General features: G+C 39.7%; 1 protein-coding gene across 6 annotated transcripts in view; it reads left to right on the top strand.

Annotated features, from left to right (window-relative positions):
* Positions 1-25851, top strand: part of tjp1a (tight junction protein 1a) — a 111406-nt gene that overhangs the window by 15927 nt on the left and 69628 nt on the right. For all 6 annotated transcript variants that reach the window (XM_039610087.1, XM_039610116.1, XM_039610082.1 and 3 more), the window contains exon 2: positions 8140-8353. In XM_039610087.1, the coding sequence (XP_039466021.1) occupies positions 8140-8353 (214 nt within the window). The remainder of the gene's footprint in view (positions 1-8139; positions 8354-25851) is intronic.

The raw sequence follows: 25851 nt of genomic DNA, 5'->3' as shown, positions 1-25851 counted from the left end.
GTTAGTGCCTGATGTGTCTGAGTATTTCTTTACTTTTTGTGCTGTAAGATGCCGTCATTGTCTGTTCGCACTGGAGGGAACACTTTGAGTTTAGTTCCATGAGTGCACTCCAGCCTGTTTGTGACTTTCTCCGTATTCCTCCAGAGGCAGTGAAAAGTGAAACTAACGTCTGTCTGAACAGTCTAATCCACTGCCTTGCACAGCTAAAGATATCACACTAAATTCCTGCAGTACAGCTGAAAGTATAGTTTTAAAACCCCCCCACAAAAACCCCCAAATTGGGTTCAGAGGAAAATCATTTTTTAAAGAGTTTGGTTTCAGCAAAATGCTTTGAAAAAAGAAACTGGTGATGGGGCGCTTACCGCTGTATTGCATTACCTCTTATTTTAACAACGCTGAGTATTTCAGAGCTCTGGCTTTCTCCAATAGTCCAGTGTCTGTCAGCATAATAGGGGATTCATAATTGGCTGCAGGTGTGAACGTGAGCAGGAATTTTTGTCTGTCTCTGTGTCACCTGTTTCCCAATATTTGGGGGTTTTATAAGGTGCCAAATACAAGTGGGTGACAGGTCCAGATTGCAGTCAGGTCAGTTTATCGCCCGAGTCTTGAATTGCAGAGGTGTGCTCCTATTTAAATCGGCAGAATTTGGTCTGGCACCATCGTGCTCACATATGCAAGGCGTCATCTGGATGTCAGCGTATGTATTGTTTGTTCTTTAATGTCTCATTAATTAACAGCAAAAGCGAAAGACCACAGAGGAGGTTCAAGGACATTGTGAAGGAGGACATGGAGAGGATTGGTGTGAGGAGAAGATGCTAGAGATATGTTGAGATGGAGGAAGATGATTCACTATGGTGACCACTAAACGGAGCAGGTTAAAGAAGAAAATTTAACAAAAAAAATGTTTCCATTTTTGATGACATGTGCCCTTTTAAACTGCTCACATAACAAGCTGTAGGCTTCCTTTTCTTTTTTCAACCTAGAGGTCACAGCATCCATGGTTACCATACCAACAGTTTTCCACTTAACCAGAGTCCATCCTAAATGAGCTCCTACCCAGAGAAGGCAGCAGCATTTCCTGGTAGTTCATATGCATGTGCTTGTTTTCCTGTGTATGCCAAAGTCTCAATTTGCATTTTCGGATGAAGTGTGTTTACTGGCAGTGGTTTTCAGAAGTCTTTCTAAGCCCATGCAGTGATTTCCAGCAGAGAACTGTGTCTGGATTTTCTTTTTGTTTTTTTCAGAGATCACGACCATTCATTATTAGTTTTTGGCCTCGCCCCTTGTGTGCAGCGATTTCTCCAGCTTCTCGTAATCTTTTAATAATATTGTGAGCCAGAAATGATAAAACCCCATGCTGTGTTTCAGTGTGGCAAACACCCCCTCCATCTTTACTCAGTCTCTCTGTGCACAAGCCTGACCGTTCACAGCCAACATGACTAATAATGCGTGCAGATCATCATATAAATTAAAAGTCTGTTTTCCACGTTATGTCATATCATGGCTAATATGCTTATGTGTTTTCAGTAATCTGTTGAATCTACGGGTGATGTATGAATCTTGGTAACATCTGCATGAAGCTGCTGCCGTGTCTGAACCACATAACGATAATGAGCTATATTAAAATAATAAAAGTCAAATGGTGTAAGGAAAATTCAGTTTGCATTAGTTATGTCCTCATTGTGAGTTCTGCTTTATTGCCAGCAATTTATTATTATGATTATCATTATTTAATGTGACTTCAGTCTCAGATGCTGAAAGCCTTAAAAAAAAAGGCAAAAGTTTAAAAGTTAAACTGGATTTTTTTTGAGCGGGAAGATAAAATATAAGCAGGCAGGAGGGTGAGCAACTTTACTTAATACAAACATCTCTTTGCCTTTGTTCTGGTAACTTGTTTTTTTTTATTCCAGGCTTTTCAGGAAGTCACGTTTATCACTTTTACTACATTTATCCAGCTTGCATATAATAAACTGCTAAGAATGCACAGGCAGACATGTGTAAGCTCTAAGTCTAAACATTATAGTGTGACCACAGCAGACCCACATCAGCAACAGCTGCTGCTGCAAAGTTATGTAAGTGCAGTGAAACTCTGAGCAGTTCTCTTGTCCTCATGAATTCTCCTTTACATCTTTCCTCAGCCTCAAAAAGTATTTGAGTGCGGCTCCAGTCTTTCTTGCTCCTGTTCCAACTTTCCTGAAACACGTTGTTGGCATCAAACCCAATATTACCACGTAGTTTTATTGTAAATCACTGCATATGTTGTTTTTGTAAACGCTCCTGTAGGCTCCTCCCTTACATCTTTTATTTGGCAGATGTTTTACGCTGGAAACTCTTCCTGATGCAACCCCAAATGGATTTGTGTCTCCTCCCATATTTTCTTTGTACTTGCTCTAAATTAATCATATCAAATAGCATATCAAAGCAAACTATGGTGTTCTGGTTTTGTTTACATTTATTTACAGGATACCAGCTGCTGTTGGAAGCAGTGTTGTGCCTCAGCTGCAAGCGTGAACTTGTTCGTCTTCTGCTACTTCTAGTATTCTGTATAGTTTTTATATTTGTGCTCTGTTTTTACGGTTTTTGTGAAGCAGAAAATCAACAAGCTTACATTTTCTGACTTTCAGCATATATGTTATCTATTGATTATAGTTCAATTCCTGCAAAAATAAAAACAATTGTAAAAAAATGGCCCTATTCAAGGTATATTATATTTTTATAAAGTCTCCTCACAGATCTTGGAAAGCACTGCTATGATAGATTTAGATGAAACAATGATAAGTCCATTAGGGATGCAGGGCTGAAAAGTCTTAAAGTCTGTATTACATCATAAATCTTTTGCTCTCGTACATGACTCAAAAGTAAAGCTGCGGAAGGTCTCTCAAAGTTTTCTTTAGAAATTGGCTGCTTTTTCATTTTCAGTCCAGTCCTTGTACCTGACCATTTTCAAAAATGTGTTTGTTTTTTTAGTCACTAAACACTGACCTATGAATTATTCAATCATAAAAAGAGTCTCTATCTGAAGGGTTGAACCAGTGTTGTGGCTACACATAACAGACAACTTAGCAAAGAACTTATTTTAAATTGCATCTTTAGGCAAATTGTTACTAGCAGCCTGTCACAAAAAAGCTTCATTTGTCAGCATGGCAAGGATCCCAAACACACCGCTGTTACAGTAAAAGCATATCTGGTTAGAAGAACACTATCAGTCGTGGATAGTGAGAGCCTGGACCTCAATATTATTGAATCAGTCTAGGAAAGTAGAGCTTTGAATGTCCTTCAAGAAGCCTGGAGAACTATTCTTGAAGACTACTTAAAGGATTTACAAGAAAGCTCAGCTAAGAGAGTTTAGGCTGTGTTGAAGAACAAAGGTGGTCACACTGACTTGACTTTCAAGCTCATTAGAGTTGTAAAAACTCATTTTTTACCTTATGTGCTTTATTTCTTTATTTGCACGTTTCAATAAATTACTTAACCTATTTCTCATTTTCTTTGCATAATATAAAGAAATGGCTCAGGACTTTTGCACAGTATTGTATCTTGCCAAAAAAAACAAAACAATTTTATTTTATGTAAATAGACATCATATTCATATGAACATAAAATGCAGTGCCATATAAGCACTAATACCTCAAATCCTTGAGCCACATAGTTCCGGTTTCTGTTACCCTGTGATGTCATCTATTAGTGTAGGATTAGGAGAATGACCTACAGGTTGTAAACCAGCACACAGATACAGGCCCTATCAGCGCTCCTAATTCTTAGAAGTGTGTTGTTAAACCCACAGAGCTTCATAAGCTTTGTGTGTAAATGAAATCCCCTTGTGAAAATAACACTGGGATTACAGTGACAGAGACTAAATACACAGATGAATCAGGTGCAGGTCACACATAGAAAAGGCAAACCTTGAAGATGAAGTGCAGTGAAACTTTGCAAGTACTTCTTGATTCCCTCAGTGTTAATTAAAATGGCTTTCCTCGAGTTCACGTTGTGTTAATGATAATTATCAAATGCTGGCATGATAAGACGTTAAACTGAGATACTGAATATGGAGAAAACTGCCCTCTAACACAGCCTATAAAAATGAAGAACTCTACCTGATTTAGTACCCAATTTAAATTTGGGTGAGTTTCCTCTTTAATGCTATCACCTTGGCAAGTGCTTCCAGCACAGATGCTATTTTTAGATCTCTATTTTTAGATTTCTGTCTGAAAGCCCAGTTCAGACCAATTGCACCCGGGTCTCCGGCGCACACTCGATCTACTCCAGTATGTCAAAACAATCACAAATACAGCAGATAGGACTGGTGATGATTGAAGATTGTGTTAGTGTGTCCAAAAAAACTAGCTGGCATGCACCCAAATTCATTGCATTACGATATATTACAGTAGAACGTAATGTACAGTTTGACCCTCAGGATGAATTTACAGCACACGTTGTTGACATTAACAACATTATTTTTAAAAAAATCATGAGTTTCCTCCTGGTCACTCTCCTGACCAGATTTGCTACCTGCAGGTTTGGAAAATGTGGGCTCTTCCACTAAAAACTGCTTTTTGGTCTCTTTGTCGTTACACTAATAACCTGGGATCACTGAGAACAAAGCTGAGTTAGTTTGTCACAGATATTTGCCTTGCTGTAATCACAGAGGTACCAAAGTGGTCAGTGGTCCGATGTGGAAGTAGCAGCCACACTGGAAGCTGTACAGAGGTGCAGAAAAACATGACTTTAAGGAGAAATCAGCCAAATTTAAGTCAGGCGTGACTTTTTTTCCCCCTACCTGTAAAACACTATGTTAGCATTATCATCGTCGGTATGTTAGCATGCTTTGGTTAGCATTTAGCTTCAATCATCTACGTGCACTAAAGGAAACCTCAAAGAACTGCTACTTACATTTTAGATTCTCAACTCTTGTTAAGAACTTTGTTTTCAAAGTTGTTTAACACATTTGCTAAAGAATTGGAGGAAAATAAAATCTATTCGGTGTGTCACCTTTCTTCCATTTTTAAAAGATCAACAGGATAGCAGGGCACGATGCTGAGGTCTCAAGGCTCACGTTAGTATTCAGCTCAGACACTGTGAAGCTATCGATCTGCATTGTTTTTTTTCTCCTGTTCCATATTAAAACAGAGTTGGAGCTGCAGAAAAGGGAACACAAAAAACACAGTATATTTCTATTGAAAATGTTCCTCAGATTTCACCCTCTGAATGTGAGGCTATAACTGAGCCTTCTGTGAATAGACTCGTTTTGAAATCCAAATCCTTTGCTGGACAAAAACAAGCAAAAACAACTTTTATTGACAGTTTCAGGTCTAAATGCAGGTGCAAAGTGCTTAATGTGCATGCATTAAGGCCTTCTGATACACAACATACCACAAATAAATAGTGCTAAAATTACCACAAAGCGTGTGTTTTCAGAAACTACTATGGCTTTTGCTTCAAAGTTGGCAGTGAGAAGACTAGCTGGGAACAAATACCATCATATAAGAGGCTTAATGGGCTTTAGAAAGGAGCAGCCAGATGTATTGACAGTATAGGCGTATAATAAAGTGCTCTGTCATGTATGTTATGTAGCCATGTTGCCGTTGGTTGCTGTGATTTTTTTTTTTTCCACTGGTGAAAAGAACCAAAAATTGTAGCTTTGTTCGAATAATATAAAAATCCAATTTAAGAAATGTTAGTTAAATATATGTGATTAGGGTTTTTTTTTATATGTTTGAATGGCATGCAAATTATTACCAGGAAATCAGTCTTTAGTTTAAACGAGCCTTCAGAGGGATTGGATGGTTTCGAGCGCAGCTTGTGTAGCATGTGGTGCCACCTTCTCTTGTTTTTACTTCTGCTTGGTAACTAAAAAAAAAGGCTGGATATTAAAATGCTCAATAGACAGCGAAAACCCCTGATCATGTTCCTGCCGTCCTCATGCTCAGAAAGACTGACAGCCTGTCAGTAGGTTTATTTATTTTTTTCCTTGACACTGTCATGTGTTGTCAACTTTAACACATGACAGTATAATACTTTGGTACGAGCATTTGATTGATGACTTGTCATTATGATAGATTTGAAGTGCAACAAATAGCCCAGTGTTTGTTTTAAAAGGTTTTTAATGCAGAGCTGAGATGGCTTAGATCTTAAAATGACTTAAATGCACCGTGTTATTGTATATTTAAAAAATATATTTGTGAGCAGTTTGCTGGTCGGTCAGTTTGATGGTCTGAAGCATTCAAGCGTGTGTAAACACAAAGCCACAGAGAAAAGATATCAGCAATGATCTTCAGTTATCATCAGTTATCATTAATCATTAATTATTAGTTATTAATAATCTCTGTTGCTGTGAAAGCGTGGCAGAGCCAGCCACCCCTCCCTGAGCCTGGTTCTGCCTGAGGTTTCTTCCTGTAAAAAGGGACTTCCCACTGTTGCCAAAATACTTGCCAATAGGGGGTCATGTGATTGTTGGGGTTTCTCTCTAATATTCTAGGGACTTTGTCTTTAAATATAAAGGGCCATGAGGTGACTGTTGTTTTGATTTGGTGTTGTATAAATAAAACTTGGATTAAACTGAATCAATCTGGGAAGGATTCTGAGAACAATTTGAAGTCTGTCATTCTACAGTGAGAACGATTTTTCACAAATGGAAAACATTCAAGACAGTCACCAATCTTTCCAGGAGTGGACGTGCCAGCAAATTCACTCCAAGGTCAGAAAAAATCAAAGAGCTATATCTCAGACTCTACAGGCCTCAGTTGGCTTGTTAAATGTTAAAATCCATCACAGTAAAATTAAAAAAAAAGATTGAACGACGAGCTTCTTCTCTCTAAAAAGACCATGGCAGCATGGCTTTGGTTTGCAAGGACAGCAAAGTGCAAATGTTTGGCCGTAACGCACACCTGCACACCAAAACTATTACTAAAGGTGGTTTTACAAGCTACTGAATCATGAGGGGAACTTAGTTTTTCTCACACTGCTTCTGCACTTTGGCTTAGTTTTTGTTAAATAAGTAATGAAATGTGATATATCTTGCTCAACTTGTTCAACTGAGCTTGTCTTAAAGTAATTTTAAATTTTATAAGGACCAGATTATTGTTTCATGATGTCTTGACATGTTAAACCTTTGAACTGACAGAGTGTTCTTTATCTGTACCATGACTGTATCTTTATATCCTTTCCCTTGTAAACCATGTATGTAGGTGGTGTTTTTAAAGTATTTATTCCTTTGAGGAATTTGAAATAACTTAAACAATTGTATTCTGTTAACTTTTTAAGGCGTGATTGAGGAAACAATCAAAATTGCAGTGAACTGTTATTTTTCCAGGCAGTTCACCTTAAAATACCTTTGCAGCCAAGCATGTAAGAAGCAAAGCATCTTCATTGTGGCTTAATAATAGAAGACAAGTGGATGCTGCCTACCTAGTGCCCATCTGCAGGCTACCCGCTGACATTCAGCCCAATTATTCACACTTGCTTAAATGGCACTACAGCCAACAGGAGAAGATGTCCTTTAAAAAGTAAAGACAGCAAGAGGAAAGTTATGTCACTTTGATGCTTCAGGCATCTTTATGTTTTCCCTCAGATACAGCAGTGCTGTCTGCTAGCATGGTGTGTTGTTTGTGGCTCGCTCTTGGGAGAAATCATCTTCATAGTGAGCGCTGTTGTTTTTAATAGATGTAGCTACATCAAGTGTTTGAGCCCACGAACAATGCAATATGGGAAACATTCAAGATTTTGGCAGATTTTGTCCCCAGAAATGTTCAAAATGAGTGTAACAGGTGAATTCAAGTGAGACGTATGCGTGTGTTCATTTTCTCAATTTATAGCTATTTTCTCAAAGTTTTGAATGAGTAAGTCTAAATGCTGAGATACCTAGCTTGAAATTTTGAGATAATAACCAGAAATATTGACTTACAGATGGAAAAAAATAAAAAATAAAATAAAACCAGGGGCAGAAATGAGCTTCCAAAGATTTCAACCAACTTCTGCTGTAGATTTTTGGATTTTTATCAACTAAATGCAGTTTGGTGCTGAGTAGATACACTACATTTCCAAAAATAGAGTTGATTTGATGAGTGTGAAACTAGTTTTCTTGCACTTAACCCCACTGACTATTTCTTGACTTTTCATTGACTTTCTGTGTTTCTGTTGCAGGGTGACCCCGGCAGATGGAGAGTTATCCCCCTCAGGTGCTCCTGGATGTTTAGACGAGCCTACAGGTGCTACTGGTGGCGCTGGTGCTATGGCTATGCCTGCCACCTCCACTCTCTCGTTGCCTATGAGCCAAGGTAAACCTTCCCTGCGTCGCATCAAAGGCCGCATTCACCGCAGCAAGAGCCTGGACAGCCTCGATCTGCTTGACTCCAATGTAAGGCCCATGCACAGCTTCACTCTAACTTAACTTGTACAGAAATAGGAGGAGAACTGATGACAGATAGATACTAACACCCCGACAACTGACAAAGTTTAGGACTTTGAGTCTTATAGGAAATGTGCTGTGTATAGAATAAAAGTGTGAATGAGGGAATGTGGCTTGTAATGTGCTTTGAGTTTTTTTTAAGCAGACTCCATTTACCATTGCATTTAACAGAAACAGAGATGTTGAAGGGAAATGATTTACTGTAGTTTCAATGCAAACTAAAGGCCCAAGAGGTATCTTAATGATTTCATTCAGATTGAAGCCACAGCGTTAATACAAACACACACACAGAGGCTGACCTTCGGTTATGTAATATCTCTGTGGTTTTCAGATGAGCACAGTTTAACACTTTCCATATGTCTCTCTCTATGACTGGTTTATTCTCATAAAAGTATTAATCTGATAAATGATTGGGTAAGCTGCTTGGACTTAAAAACCCTTCCTATCTGTGGGATTGTCCATTGAGCTGAGAACGGCGTTTGGCCCACTCTCACCGCTGGTTAACTCGAGTGTACTTGTGTGTGTTTGCTCGGGTGTGTAAGTGTGTGTGTGTGTGGGCAGTTTGGTATTTGGGAAAGCAACCAACGGTTTATGATGTTAACAAATGCCAACCTGCTACTAATGCATGCTGGGTAAGGCTGTGGACACACAGATAAAGATCTCCTTCCCTGCACGGTGCTACTGTATGTCTTTCTTTTCCGTCTACTACTGTCTTTGTGTCTTGACCCTCTGTAGATGTCTCTCCTAATAAATGTTCGCAGCGTGATGTTTCCTCATCTGCCCCCGACCTTCCTCTTCATGCTGACAGTCTGCAGTGTGTGTGTGTGTGTGTGTTTGTGTGTACACATGTGCATGCTTGCTTTACTTGTTCAGTGCATCAGCCGGCCATAATTGAGAGTTGCCTGGTGTCTCTGTGCACGGAGCCTTTGTTCTTCACGACTGGGACTCGTTAAGATTACGTTCAAGAGAGGCAGCATTTGCAGCTTGCACAAGTTAATCCATTTTTGATGTGAAGGTGGTTTGAAGGTTGAGAGAAAAAGTCACAGGGTGGAGGTGACAGTCAGGAACATGCTCCGAGATGACACAGCACAGCATCGGTCTGAACGACGCAGCAAACACACACAAACACACACTTACGACCGCTTTTGTCAGTTTGATTGACTGCTGGCATGAGGTCTCCTGTCAGTTTCTAATTTTGAGACAGAGGCGAAAATATCTCATAGATTTTTAAAGCAACCTTGAGTGCCCTGCTGCATAATACTTGGCAGTGAGCCGTCTGGCCTAAATCAGAGCATTTTTTTTTTCTACCTTGCAGACGTGATTGAAGTAAGAGCAGAGGTGGGTTGCACTGGAGCTGTAGAGGCAGATGGTCAATGAAAGTTAGATGTGACTTTGCTGTTGTGTCATCGAAGAAAACAAAAACGTGCAGCACTCATGGCAGAGTTTTGGTTGAGTGGGAAATGAGCCGTGCAACTGCAGCAGTGCTGTTGCCAAGGATAAAAATAGGGCTGAAAGATTTAAGGAAAAAAGACATATAAGTAGGCATATATTTATTTCTTTTATTGACAGTAATGTGCTTTCTGCACTATTATTTCAGTTTTAAATATGTAGGCTGCAATAATAAAGACCCTGAATGTATCATTTTTTCCCTGCATTTCTTATTAAACCCTTTTGACTGGTTTCAGAAGGGCTTAGGGTGGAAAAGGTGATGCTTGCTATATTGGTTGTTTTTGCTAGTGTTTTTGCTAGTGTGAAATACAAAAGCACTTTTTTTTTTGCTTGAATCAGAATTTTTTAAATTAAGAAAAGTGAACATCTGACTGGTGTTTTTAGGAACTTTTATGTATGATACATAAACACTTAAGCACCAGTCTTATGGGTGTAGACCAGTTGGCAACCCACTGACTACCACCAGTCTCAAGGGTAGAACATGTTTATATACCAGCAAACCCAACTTCAGCAACCTTAAAAATATTGCTGCAGTTTACTTTTTAGTTTTCTGTTTTCTTTTATGTCCAAAGTGACATATTTGTTTTGTAGAAATCCCTCCATAAGAACTTGATATGTCGCTAGTTTACGGAAACTAGCGAGCTAACTTCCTGCTAACCTCTAACTCTTTTAAACTTCCTCTTTTACATGGATGCCTGGATGTTAAAATTTACTGTAACACCTAGGAGAGCAGCCACACTGAACATTTTAATGTAGATTAAGGAATTTGGGACATTTTAAGTAGTGCAGGAACTGAAGAAAAGTTTGGACCCAGTAGCTAAATGGCTAATGATGTCAGACTTTGAGAGGCACATAATTTGCATGGTAAACATGGACTTGTCTACAAACATAAACACAGTATGACACTAAAACTTGTGATACAAATCTGAAATAGAGAATATCTGGCTTCAAAGTTGTGTCGTACTACCAACATATTAGAAAAGGAACATATGTAAACCACTGAATACTGTAAAATGTTTGAATCCCCTTTCGAGGTTAGCTCCAAAAGCAGGTCAATCTCCATAGACTTAAAATGTCCAACTTTAGAGCAGAAACAAACATGTTTACCGCCTGGTACAGAAAACTATTTTGATCCTCATCCCTTTGTGACTAATGTACTCTGGGAAATTTTTTATTTGATCTTATTTTTAGATAAATCATCAATTTAAATTATATAAAAAACTGTAAAGCCTAAATTTCTCCATCATTCAAGCCCTGGCTGCTTTGACTGACAAGTGTATGCCAATTAGGTCAGTAGCTGTTCTGGTAGGAAGCACCACAGCCAATTTAAGAAACGAGACATCACAACCGAAGTCAGGGTAACATCAGCTGTCAGATGTGGATTACTGTTGGGACCATGGCAGTTGTGTAGTTTATTCCACTAATAACTAATAATAGTCCATTCAAGTCTTGTGAGCTCTAGTTTGGGGCAAGTTAAATTCATATTTTATTCATTGCTTAGATTTATTTTATTTAACCTCACAAAGGTCACTTGGACTGAAATATTGTATTTTAATAAAAAAATCGTGGTAATTGAGACACTGCAGTCAGTCATGGTTCCAAAACAAAAACTCAAAATGCTAAACTTAAAACTTTAAAACAGCAGTTTACCAACCAATGGGTGACATGAATGTAGGGCTGTGTGATATGACCAAAGTTTCATATCCCAATATAAGACATTTATCGTCCCGACAAAAATTTTACATTTTCTGTAAATTCTATGAATCTCAGGCAACTCGACTTGCGTGAAGTGTTTTCAGCTGGGCGTCGTGTACCTGGAGTCGAGTGTTACATAAGTTGAAACGGCCGCAATTTTCTTTGTGACTATTTATTACACGGCGTGCTGCAGGGAAAAGCCTGCTCTAAGGTTTATTTTTTAGCACCTGACGGCTCTTTTTAGCTTCTCATCCGTAAACACTCTGCATAGTATTTCATGTGATTCAGTTTATTTTGAAAAATCTGAACAGGATCTTCAGCTTTATTGTGAAAGGTTTATGTGGAAAAGAAATAAGTGGATGGCGGAGCCAAGCAATGGTTTTACCATCGTTGTTGCTAGCAACAACGCTTAAAAACAGTCGCTTGTCCGTCCGTAGTGTGGTTATATTAAATTTAAGAGAAAGAGAGAACTTTAAGAAATTCTACAGTGACCATCATAACGATGAAAAAATATTGCCTTAAACAGTTTATTTTGCGACAAAACGAAACAAATGATAGCGTAATATGAAACGATAGACGTTTTCATACCGTAATAAACTGTTTACCTGTCCTATAGGTAATATGTATAAATATTAGCAGCACTGGCATGAATGTACATAAAAAAGATTATAATTTTGTGTCACATCAAATTGAAAAAGAAAAAAACCTTGCTTCAGCTTCACGAACTTTTCACTTTTGTTCTGGCACAAGTCCTGCACTTCCTAATCTGTCAGCTAGCGCTGAATTTGTAACATGCGCCGATGTGACTCCTGCAGGAAGTATTTTAGGCATCAGTGTAGGGAAGCCAGAGTTGCTCTGAGACTCAGAGTCAAAGCGATGCTTCACAGTCTTGTCTTTAAAGACCATCCATCAGCAAAGATAGTCTTCAAACACAGCCTTGAGAAAACCTGTGATTTAAAGCAAGCCTTTCTTTCTTTCTTTCTTTCTTTCTTTCTTTGTGTTTATTTTTTCAAGCTTACGTTCTAACTGAAACATAATGAAAGTAAATCTCAATATTTTACATTTTGCATTAAAAATATAGACGCTGCAGACTGCAGGCTATCCATTTCATCTCACTTGCTCCACACTCCGTGTATCAGAGCATGTTACACAAATACATTTACTCCTGTTCGCTTGCCCTGCTGTGGACCTCCGCATGACGTCCATGAATGTAAGTTCGTAGCATGAATAATAGATGGAAGAAATGATCCACGTCGTAATGTAGTGTTTTCTTTCTTTCAGTTGCAGCTATTTTTGCACATTAAAAAAAATCAGCTCAGTGAGAACTACAGAGAGGAGAAGCTGAAAAAACTGTGGTTAAACTGGGTGAAGCCATCTGAGATTTCAGTTATTATTTATTCAGTTCATCTATTTATCTTCTAATGCAAAATACCTGCCAATGTATATTTCAGTAGGGGAAAACATTGATTCCCTACAACGCTGTCAGTGCTTAGATAGATGTGTGTATGCATATGTGTTGGTGTAAACTGTGAAGTGTGACCTGATATGCAGAGACCTTGAGCTGAAAGTACACAGTGTTTTAGTGAAATCTGTGGGGCACAGCGCCGCGTCTGCTGCACTGTAGCGTTTATTTATCACTTAGTCTGTCCAAATAAGAAAACAAGAACATCCAAAAACGTTTTGAATGGCAGTTATAGGAGAGAAATAAAGTATTTATCTCAGATTAAATGTTTTTTTCATGAGGTTTATATGTAAGTACTGCAAAAAGATCTCTTATCCCCAATTCCAGTGTCAAGCTCACAAGTTTTAGTCTGTGTGTTACTTACTCACTATGATTCATTTATTCCTTGTCTTATTATCAGAAAGACACACAGTATAAAAGATGCACATTCACTGGCTATGTCATTATGTACACCTGTTCAATTGCTCGTTAACGCAAACATGTAATCAGCCAATCGCATGTCAGTAGATTTAGGCATGTAGACCTGCAGACATGGTCAAGATGAACTGCTTTAGTTCAAACTGTACATCAAAATGAAAAAGAAAGTTTAAGTTTAAGTGATCTTAAAAAATGACTCACCATAAGCCAAATGTCTGTATCGCCCCCTGGTGTCTGGCTGTGGTATAGGTCTGTCGCCAGTTAGGGGAATGAAACGTGATATGAAACCTGCTGCTCACTTGTTTTATTCAAAGTTTCCATGTTACCAGTGCTCTGAGTGTATAATGGATGTAAAACTGTTTACATCAGTTTGTTTGTTTCAGTCTTATGTTAAAATCTGAAATTATAACATTAAATTTCAGATAATCCTGATATTTACAGTAACACTAGGCCTCTGTCTAAAATAACAATAATTAAAACAAAGGTGTGACTAATTATTCAAATATATACAGTATGACAGCTACAAAGGTGTTTAGTAATGCTAAGTAGCTAATAACAAGCCTTTAACACAGTGTGCATGCTAAAGGCTAATCTAGCTAGCACACTAACAATAGGAGCTACAGGGTGATATAAGATGTTGTAGCACTATAAGATGATAAGATGACTTTTTAATAATAGTGTCGTGGTTGTATTTACCTTAATTTAATGATCCGCCAGGCGCAGTGAAACCAACATCAGAGATCTCAAAAGTGATGCAGCCAGGATACGTAAAAAGTGCAGGGGGGTTGGCACACACGTCCAGCAGGTGTGTGGGCGGGGGTTTGGCACAGCAACACCCCCCAAAGTCGCTACTGCGCAAGCTGTGGCTCCAAAAATGCTACATGGTAGCCTCATGAACAGGAAGTTTTGGCTTTATTTTTGTAGAATGGGAGGAAGTGGAGCCATGTCATCCATCTTTTATCCAGTCATTGCAGTCTGCAATCTACTGACATCTACAGGTGATACCTTTACCAAATAGTGTTAAAACTGGGAGTTTGTTTGGATAATAAAAGGCAACAATGCTTCCTCAGTTATCACACAAAGGAGAAGCAATCTGGGAAGTTAGTAGTTAGCACTGAAACTAGAGCAGTTAGTAAGTAGCTCGTAAAACCAACTTTGGTAAATAACATCAGCTGCAGGTTCATAAGGTAAAGTTAATCGCACTTCCAACACCTAGTAGCTTCTGGACTTTTTGGGTGCGTTGTTAATATCTGGCAGGAACATATCCTGTGGACAGTGAATAGCCTTTGATGAGCAGTTGGTGATGAGGTAGGCTTGCCTGCTTTCTGTCGGGATAATGGCCACAGACCAGAGATGGCAAACCCACAAACACAGATTGACAGACGGGTGTGAAAGAGAGATTACAAAACAGAGTCATAAATAAAAGGTTATGATATGAATGGCCGAGGGAGGGCTGAGAGAGTGGTTTGGCAGCGGGGTTCAGTGTGTACCTCCTAGATGAATATATTTCCCCTGGACAGACAGAAGGCTCTGCAGACACCTTATAACTCATTCTCCTCGTCCCTTGTTTTCAAGGCACAGTGGTACAAAATTGCACATCACATAAAGTCGTTTATTACAGCAGCGCTGAAACAGGGTGCTAAAAACAGTCCGCAGCCTTTGTGGTTATGAACGATATGCTGTGCCTAAAGAGTGTGTTTGTGCGCGCGTGTGTGTGTGTGTGTGTGTGTGCATGGACTGAATATGGTATTACAGCAGCAACAGTGGTTATTTCTGAACAAATTATTAAATCTACAGTAGCGCTAAGCTTCTGGGATCATCATCATCAGTGTGGGAAATTAACAACAAATAGGAGCCAAAAGCTGGTGGATTTTGTAAGTTACATGGCTCAGCCAGCACTGAACTATGAAAAAAATATATCTAATCAAAATACATGTAAAACCTAAATTATAAAATTAAACAGATATAACTGAAGTTCATAATTAAAATCATGTAAATCATACCACCTTAATAGAGAGGGAGTATGAATATGCATGTGTCCTGTTGCCAGGTCAAACTCTTAAAGTGGTCCCGTTTCTTGGCTGTACAGTGTTACTGCTGTTCTGCACAAAAGCAGCCCTGACGACATACACCATCACAATGAGATCGTTAGATGTGATGCAATCGCGAGAAATCTGCAATAAAAGTCAGCATGCAACATCTGTCAGAGACCACAGCTCTACTCGTTCTTTGCCCGTCTCAAGTGGAAGCACAAACGCATTTCATGTTGAATCCAAAAGGAGGTATGGAGTGTAAAACAAAAACTGGCAACATGAAGTCAGATGTGTTTTGGCACATTATTATTATCAGTGGTGCACATAAGTGGTCCGCAGGTGTGCATTCGCTGTCAAAATAAAAGACGCGCACCAGATAAGAAGTTGCAACACGTGTTTGCGTACATATAAAAGGCATTGTTTTTGTCCGCTAGAGTGGGATTTTCACGGCATATTCTGCAACACATCTCTGTGCGTTCATCATTTGTTTGAAGCCAGCTCACCTCCTGCAACCACTTTTCCGAGAATACGCGCTTCTTTTGCGGTTCTTTGGAGGTGGAGGAAGACCAAAGTAATTGCTTAAAGGAGCTTGCTTCTTCGACATCTTTAGGAGTTCTTAACAAATGTTTGTCCTCCTCCAGAAATTCTTATGTACGCAAACGCGCGTTGCAACTTCTTATCTGGTCTTTTATTTTGACAACGAATTCGCACCTGCGGACCACTTATGTGCACCCCTGATTATTATTTTCTTGTCATGAAGAATGAAATGAAAGAAGCTACATTAAATAAAAGTTAAACATAAAGGGGAATTTAATTTTATTTAATTTTGTTGCGCAACAAATTGCATGTATGTACGGTGGCCCTGAGAGGCCAAACGGACTGCAACTTAAGAAAACACCAGCAATAAGAAAAACGCTGCAAAAGCACACAAAACACAACGGAAATAGGAAAAAAGAAAACAGAAATAGAAGAAAACAGATTTCCAAAAGCACAAGGGAAGTGTTTCCTGGGAGACAATAACCCAACGGACCAGTTGCCGCACTTGTGGTAGCTACCTGGGTTATGTGCCACTTCAGTATCTTCGATGAACTATTGCTGTGTGTTTTATTACTATTAATGAAGGCTGCATTACAACCTGCTAGCTACAAATAATCATGTGCAGTTCTGAAAGCAGACAGAAAGAAAACATTACTGATACAGAAATAGTTTTCTATGCGAGATCACTGCAAAAAGTGCAGCCTTACCTAATGTCCACCCTACTCTTACTCATTTTATATTAAGATTTAAAAATCTAGTTGGTATTGCTTTCAGAACTGCACATGATTATTTGCAGCTAGCAGGTTGTTAATGCTATCCATCAAGTCTAACAGTCTGCGGTCTATGAGCTAACCTCAACTAACGCCAGCTAACAATGTTAGCTTGGTGACAAGTAGCCTTTAGTAGTAGTAATAAATCACACAGCAATAGTACATTCATGTAGTTGTAAAAAGCATGACAATATATCAAGTAATCCAAAGTATTCAGAATATGTTTGTCACATTGAGTAACTTAACAGAATAAGTTACAAACTACATTTTGGGCCATTTTCTATTCTGTAATCTGTAGTGGAATACACTTTAAAAGTAACCTTCTCAACACTGATTATATTCAAGTATATGAAACTGATAAGACAAATAATGCTGTACGATTAATACTTTTTCTTTTGTTACCAGGATTCTTGCTTCTGCTCCTTTTACTTGAATAAAGAGATCTTGATTAACAAATGGGACATTCAGTGAAGCATTATCACTCCTCATCATTTGCATTAAGCAGCAGCACATCTATAGGCTGTAGCTTTCAGGCTCCTTATGGCTTTCGTTTTGATTCCAGTGATTCATTAACTTTTTAAAGACACAAAGGCCTCTGCATAATGACATGCTTTTTGCCTCTTGTGTTAGCTCGTCCTGCGGCCGCTGTGCATTAGTAATGTCAGGCAGGAAGGGCGTGCGGGATCAATGATGGTTCTATAGATAGATGAAGCGATGATCTATGCCAGCCACAGCATGAAAGTGAGAAGGCTTTATATTTAACACAGGGTCATTTGGAACCATTCGCATTAAACTGGTTTAATCAATCGCTCTCACTTTGCAGGGTCAGTCGGATGGGACATCAGTGATGATGTAGCTAAAGGAATTCCCGGCCTCATTCGTTGAAGGTAGCGTTCGTGTTGGTACGTCTGGCAGTCTGCTGTCCTCCGTGCAATATTGATTGGTCGCGTTAGGGAGTCTGCAGGTCAGCGTTTCTCTAATGGGGGCAGAAGAAGATGGAGGAGAACAGAAAGTAGGGGATGAGTAGATAGAATGAGGTAAGAAAGGAGGAGAAAATTAAAAGCGATGAGACTGACGGGATGTCTGACTTAACGTGTAGCTGTACTGGTGTTGTTTTTCTCACGCGACCTCAAGCTCAGCCCCATCACAGCCCTGCCTCACAGTATTGATTAGATGTGCTATAGCTAGTTAAAGAGGACCTGTTGTTCTCGCCATCATGCTCTTTGTTTACAGCATATTAATACAAATGTTTGCCCACCTTCACCTGGGCAACTGTCAATATTGAATAAATAACATCAGCGAGAACTGTACTTGCCTTGCGATGCTTACTTAATGGCTCAGAAGAATTAATTTTATTGATCAGGTCTGACTGGCTGGCATCACAATGGCACACAGTGCATCCATGTGAGATGTTTTTGGACAGCAAACTACTGGTGCTTGTGATAGGTAAGCTTTAATTTTGTCCTAATTTACATGCTATTCACTTGCTTGTTATTTAACAGCCTCAGTGAGTGGCAGCGTTTCCTCAGTGACCTTCGGTGGCTCTGGTGTTTTCGTGTAACTTTAGATCTTGCTTTCACATCCATCCTTGTTTGAGTCTCAGGGCTGTTTTAGTAGCGCTGAAATGTCTTCTTCTGAATAATTTATTATTCTTAAAAGCGACACCTTGAAGCCCCGGGTAAAATTAAGCCAAATGGTACGACGGATTCCCCATTGTTTGTTTGTTTTTGTGGGTTTTTAAAAAAATGTTTGGGTTGGTGATGTGTCCGCTGGAAGTAAACAACGGGTCCTGCATGAAATGTGTCGGATTATGAAAAGAGAAGATTGGGTTAATGTATGACTTCAACATTCATCTTGTACCGCGTGTCCACAGCAGCAGCAGCAGCAGCAGCAGCCGCGTCTAATTAGATGGGATGGAGTCTCAGCAGCTCCGCTGTTTCCATGGTAACACAATTACTGTGCCCTGGGTGGGAGGTTAGGGTGATAATGCATGTAGGTTTACACAATGTCAGCAGACAGTGTTTTTTTGTTTGTTTGTTTATGTGAAGAGGAAATATTATATTATGTTTAGCTTCTCTGATTTATTTTTTTGCTTGTGTGTGTAGAAGAAGGAAACACTCACTCAGTAATGGCGAACATAAAAATTAATATTTACCATCTGATGTCGAGGCTTCGTATATGATGTTATTCATGAGTGTTAAGAGCTTCAAATATTTGATATGGCAGATGTGATGATCATCAGTCTGTTCTATGTTTGTAGAGAGAAAAGATCCAAAGGAAAAGAAGAACTGATTATAGCATTATGTTATGTACTGTAAGTCTTATTTGAAAAGCAAAAAAGCTACTTTATGCACAGGCTACTCCTGTTAATGGAGTTGAATCACTCACAAATAAAACTGTTCCCTTGATGAAATATGCAGAGAAAATTCAATTCAATTTAAAGCTGGCACAAGAAGATGCAGACACTCGAAGGCATGGAAGTGGCAAAAAAAGACAAGTGCTTCAAGGAAGAAGTAGGATCAACCCACCACAAGTCCGACCAAGTCAGTCGGAACTCAGAGGGCAATGTTGATCCAAGAAAACAGATGAAAGCCATAACTCTGGGAACAATGGTCCGATTATCGTGTCATGCCCCTGTGGCATCATTGATAACCAATAGCATCACCGCTAGAAGATGAATGGTGCACCCGTTATGGTGGGACTATCCACCCTCCATAATGCACGATGACTCTTTACCTCCAGGTAAAGTGGAGAAAAGGGGTGATGATGTTGCAGTGGAGAAGTCTGCACCTCTAAGGCAAGAAATCCTGAAAGTCTGAAGAAACCGATACAATTATCTCCAAAGAGGAAGTTAGAAAAGATGCAACTTTCCAAAATGCTTCCACAGTTAAAAAACAAAAAAGCAAACAAAGAAAAAGAATAAAACAAACAAAGTTTGGACATTAAATTTCATATTAAAGAAAAACTAAAAAGTAAACCTAATTCTCCAGCGTCAGTGGGATAGCGCCATGAAAATATTCTGTACACACCTAGCAGTGTCTTGTACACACAATTTACACATGCCCAGTCAGCGTGTGGCCCAAAAAACAGAGTTTACATATTGACATACAATGATGTGATGACTTATTACTAAGTAGACGGATATCAGCTGAACAGCCAAAACATTATTAAGTTTTAACATTTGCCAACTCTTTACTTCTCACCTTGGAAGTCCACAGTTCATAGTTTGTTTGTTTTCTACTGTTTTCTACTGTGCACAATATGGTCTCTCCTTCCTGGGCCCTGCACTGCGCCCTCACCACACACTGCAGTTTTTTACTGAAATACCTGAGACATGAAGAAAATAAAAAACTAAATACACATCTGTTTAAATGCAGTCACACTCCAATTTAAAAATTAACCCAGCTGTCAGAAATATCCTCCGACTGGATCAGTGTAGTCACTCCACACACACACACTTATGTGAAGATGCAACGTGAAACTGTAATGAGGCCTGCTCAACTTATAATGGTTCTGATAAAAAAAAAAACATCTCTGACAGGACGTACACAGCACGATTTGGTGGGTAACTTAGCACACGTACAAATACTGATGAAAGACCACAGAATGAACACACACAAAGGAGAGCAGGCTAAAAAGAGATAAGTGAATACAATCAGGATCACTGAAAACACATGAGAATGATTGTCAAAGTAAAACAGGAAGTGGCAAAAGGATCCAAACAAGACAAAGTACAGAGGACATGAGGAACGGGAGAACACACTGGCAAGAAACACACACACAGAGCAACGACCATAAATATCCGCCCTCATTTGTAAACTTTAAAGTTGCATTTTGTTTGCCTTGCTTTTTTTCAGAGTTGATTATGAAAAAGAAAGTTGCATATAGTAATATAAAGATGATGTATTAGAATTTCCTAATATCACTTGTAGCCATTTTTATTTCTCATCAGCAGCTTGTAAAGCAGCATTGTTCTACTCTGCATCTAAGATGTGTAATTAATGACATCAGTGTAATCATATACCTGAAAAAAAATTTGACTTTTTCGAGCCATGATCAGACTTGAGGATGTCTTTTTTTTACATATAAAACGTATCAGAAGTCAATAAGGAATTAAATTAAAAGACGAAAAGTAGAATTTAGTGGTATAAACATTTTTTAGTCTCAGTCATAAGTTGTAGCTATGTTTCGTATTAGAAACAATATTGTGCATTCTTCTACAGATATTTTTGACTTGCTTTTTGACAGGTTTTTTTGTTTACCTAAAAATTGATTAAAACAAAAAAAAACCCCAGAATTTACAAACTAATTGCATTGTCTAAGCATTTTATGCAGACTACATATCTTGAAATGTGAGTATTTATTATCTTCTTAGACCCCTGGCTTATCTGATGTGTGCTGTAATATCAGTTAAAGCGAAGATGATCGCGTCTCTTTTGTCCCAGTACTTTTTATCATCTTTCTATGTTACGCTCTTTCAGCAATGTCAGCCTCCCCGATGCTGCTGTACACCGAAAGATCTCTCTAACCTTTCCTACCGTGCAGGCACGTTCAGGGGCTCTCATTACACGTTTGACTTTTATTTTCCCTCTCAACTAAATTGACCACCAGAAATTTGAAACTTTGTCAAGTGAGACACCCCCGGGGGAAGTCACGATGGCAGCCTGCACCCTGGCTCTGTGGCGTCTGTCTGCAGAGGGGACTAAATCGACTGAGTCGAACAAACAGAGGACGGGAAAAACAAGGAGAAATGAACGGGTTAATCAGATCCGATGGATGGACGGAGATACTATGTGTGTGTCTTTCTGCTTGTCACTGTATGCGTGTGCCTCAGGAGGACTGTTTGCTTGGGGACAAAGGGGCTCTCAGGATGGATTCGTCAGAAGCCGGGGGCTGTGCTGTGCACCATTAGGATCAAGGATGCTATTTCAGGATGCTACCTGCTGAGGGATGTACTCTGCTCACAGTTTTGATGGCCCCCTCCGCTCAAGTCCATTAAACAAGGCAGAGATGGCCTCTGTGGCTGCTGAGTAACCGTGATAGCGCCTGTTTTCACAAGCTGACCACCTATTTTAGGTCTGATATTGATATGTTTAATGCTTGCATTTTGTGAATGATTCTGGTCTTCATCTATATTTAAGCTCCTCACTAATATACAGTCAAACTCCATCACTGGCGAGCGTTTGATTTCATCCTTATCTAAGATGCTTGTCCTTAAGGCATGACCTTTTGTGGGGTTGCATAACTGTCTCCACTTTAGGTGGGTTTATAAAAGGCATGCAGAGAGTCTTCTGCTGCTTTCCTAAGTATTAAAACAGGTACAGGTGAAAGTTCTTATGATACTGAGTTTGTGGGGCTGTGAACATCTTTAAACAGTCACTTTGTACGTACTCAGCTTTTTTTGAATTAAAGTTTTTAAGTTTAAGATTTAATTTAGGTTTAGGTGAAGAGCAAGCAACTAGTCTTTATGGTGGTATTTATGTTAGGCACCTCACCGGGATATGAATATTCCTCTGTGTGTGTGTGTCTGTGTGTGTGTCTGTGTGTGTGTGTGTGTGTCTGTGTGCACGTCTGTTTATTTGAGGAAGATGAATCAGCATTGTTTGCTGACTGACTGGTGCAGCACAGGGATGCAGGGTGACCTTGGTGGCCTTTGGGGTTAAAAGTCATGTCTAGCTAAGACTTATGACATGTTATTTACATTTTTGTTTTTGGTTTTTTTTTGTTTTTTTTCCACGTAGAAGATGTGCGATTAAGTAAACTGAAAGGAATAAAATGTGATAGACTGGCAACCCTTCCGGGGTGTTCCCCACCTTTTCTCCAGGATCCAGCCCCCCTCCAACTCTTAATTGGATAAGTGATTTTTTTTTTTTTTTTACAATTAAGATGTGGTAACACTTAAATTTTTGTTTTTAGCACTTTTTTTCTATTTGATTAATCTTATTTTAAAAATATAGAGACTGTAGGGTGGTATTCTCTCCTTCCTCCTGTTGTCATAAGTGGCTTGCTTAGTGTGGGCTGTAACAAGTTAGTCTTTCTCCGACATTACTGTTCTGTAATTCACCTGTGTGGCCACTAAAAGTGCTTTTGCCGCACCGAAAGAATTAAAAAGGCTCCGAAGCACTTCTCCAATCAACCCGTCTGGAAAACAGTGAGGGCTTTAATCCTGCAGAGGGCAGAGTTTCACTACGAACCACTTTAACCCTGCTGCTGAGGGGACTACTGACCTCCTCAGCAGTGGTCTCCATTTTAAAGGACAGCATGATATACCCATGAGTGGATATATGTCATATGCTGCACACCAGTTTTAACTCTTACATAGATAATTATATCTCTACCATATTTTTGAAATTCAGTTTGTGATGAATTGAAAAACAAAGATCAAGAGGTCAGAAAAGCAAGTCATCAGCTTTCATGTTATTCTAAAGACAATTAGAATCAAACAGCCTGCTTTTACTGACATATGAACAGACATAATGAGAGTCGCCGCAGTGAATTTCTACTATCTCCAAATTCAACCACACTAATATCACATTGGATAAATATGTATATTTAATTTGCAATAAACTTCAAGCCTGTAGCTATTGTGCATCCCTCTGTGACTTCATGGGTTAGCCTTCAAAGCAGATGCCAGAAAACTTGATTAACTGAAATCGACATATCAGAAAGACCTACTGGGGATCGCGCTGCCAAGCAGAGAGACAGATCTGTGTACCAACGGAGAAACAGAGGGGCACAGGCACAGATTCATCTGCAGATTAATCACATGCTTCTTGCTAAACATGCTATCTAGTAGTATTTGAAAAATGAACTCGGAATCTGGCTTTAGCATGAATATAATCAGCATTACGTCTGCACTGAAGAGGAAGAATGTGTGAACAGTGAAGTATAAAAGTTCTGATGTTCTGTTCTTGTCCTGGTTCATGAAACTGTAAGGGGCGACTTGAACTCCCTGGCAAGGCTGTTCATATTTATGAGGTGGTGTCGAGCTGGAGCTGGAGATATTTTATTAAAAATAAGAGAGGGGGCAGAAGGGAGAGCAGGAAGGGATGACTGATCAGTCAGCTGACAGGGTTTTTATCATCCATGGGTCAGCGCCTCCACTTGAAGCCTGCCATGGAGTATTCTCTAGCTTTCTTTTGAACATTGAGTGCTGTGTGCCTGGTGCCACTGGTAGCCTTGAAGTTCAACTGGACTGTGCACAGTTTCAGAAACTCTGCATGGTCAGAGGAGCAGTGTTTAAAGAGGCACCCTCAAACAGTATATATCTCTGGCTCCTGTTCAGTGGACGCTCCCTCTGAGCCTCAGTGATGTTGCCAGTGGATTAGCTGTGCTCATATCCCTGTATCCTTTGTTATATCGTCTGCTTGTTTTCTTTTAATAAAGCTTGCTAGCCTCCTTAGTCCCGAAGGAGGCTGGCAGACTGACAGGCATACGAGACACTGAGCAGGTGGACAGGAATAACAGGTAGGGAGGGTGTGATGGTGACAAACTGGGCGGAGGGGGTGAGGTGTTGCGCGGGTGCTAGAAAAGGTCACAGCACCACAAACCCCTCTGCTTGTTTGGCGCAGTCACACTTAGCGTCACATCCTGCGATGTTGTCGCTTTGGATTGTGTCTTCTTCGGTGACGAGCTACGTTCTTGTCAGTCGGAGTTGGAGCCAGATTTGCTTTCATGCATATGGGCACTTTTACAGTCACAGGCTTTGGCACGAGCAAACCTGCTCGGGAGGGGGAACATCACTTACCTTTGACACCCCCTCCCGTCAGTAGCAAATCAAAAGGACGTGCTCTTGAAGATAAAAGAGAAACTCGACAAGAGTTTTAGGCTGTGAAGAAATTTTGATCCGGTAATCGTCCCAGTCTGATGACTAACAGCCTGCACCGGTTACAAATTTAGCGTGCAACCTGAAATGTTGTTGCTCATTTGATTCTCCGGGGGAGGCAGATGGATGTGTTGGTGACCCCTCATCCCCCCCCATCGACCGGCCGAGCTCCACCTCCCTGCAACGGCAACTTAGTCATCATAGCCACTGATGGTTTGTCCCTAATGGCGATCCATAAATAAAGGAGCAACCAATGAAGAGAATTGATTTCCACAAGCATGGAGGAGATTTATGCTCTGAGTTGGACTCCTCTTCGCAGCTCTATATCACTCCTCCTGAGATGTTTTGCCCTTCATCTTTTTTTTCTCTCCTGTCTCTGACTTTAACATCCAGAACAGAGAGCTCCCTTTCTCTTTTTTTAGATGATAACATTTGCCAAATGTCTTTCTCTTTTACCTTTGATCTTTTTTCACTTTAGACTCTATTTTATTAGCCCACATGCTCTTTTCACCTGGCCAGTAGCAATTGGGTTTTTCTCTCTGCTCTGCATCTGTCTGTTTTTCTCTTGCTTTCTCATTCACTCACACGCAAACACATCTGCACGCACACACACCTTCACCGAGTGAAACTGGCCAGACTCTAACACACCAGCCTCTGACTTTTCTGGAATTTGCTCATTTTGCTGATTTTTCTGTTTGACTGACTCAGGTTAAGGATCTGAGAAGTGGACGTTTTAACTTCAGCATATGCAATAGCAGTGCCGTATATCAATAAAAAGATGTTCTAGGGGGGGAAAAACAGTTTAATTTTATTAAACTGATTAATAAAATGTCATAATTTTCTTGCTTGCTGGTTCTTCAGCATTTTATTGACCTGATCTGTTGGGTCTGCATGCTTTAAAGGATCATACAGTTTCCTGTAATCCAGCCCTCTGATTCACTTACATAGTTAATCCACCAACACAGCTACATATGCATTGGTTTGCTCCAGATTTGCATTTCATGTAGCAGATGTTCTCTCTGCTTCTCTGTGTTTGTGTGCATGCTTTTATGCTGATCCATCCTGCCGTGGACATCCAGGTGCTTCTAACACCAGGAGCCATAACAGACCTGAGTTTATTAATGTTGTTCATTTCCTCTCGTCTGTTCGCCTCTGGCTGCCTCGCTGCTCGACTCTCCAGTCCAACATTCCACACACTCCACTGGAATTAAGGGAGAGGCCTGCGGCGAGGCAGGGAACGAGCTCAGGAATGTCTCTGT

This window comes from Oreochromis aureus, linkage group 1, assembly GCF_013358895.1.
Source record: "Oreochromis aureus strain Israel breed Guangdong linkage group 1, ZZ_aureus, whole genome shotgun sequence".
Lineage (NCBI taxonomy): Eukaryota > Metazoa > Chordata > Actinopteri > Cichliformes > Cichlidae > Oreochromis > Oreochromis aureus.
This window is presented reverse-complemented; position numbering and strand designations above follow the sequence as displayed.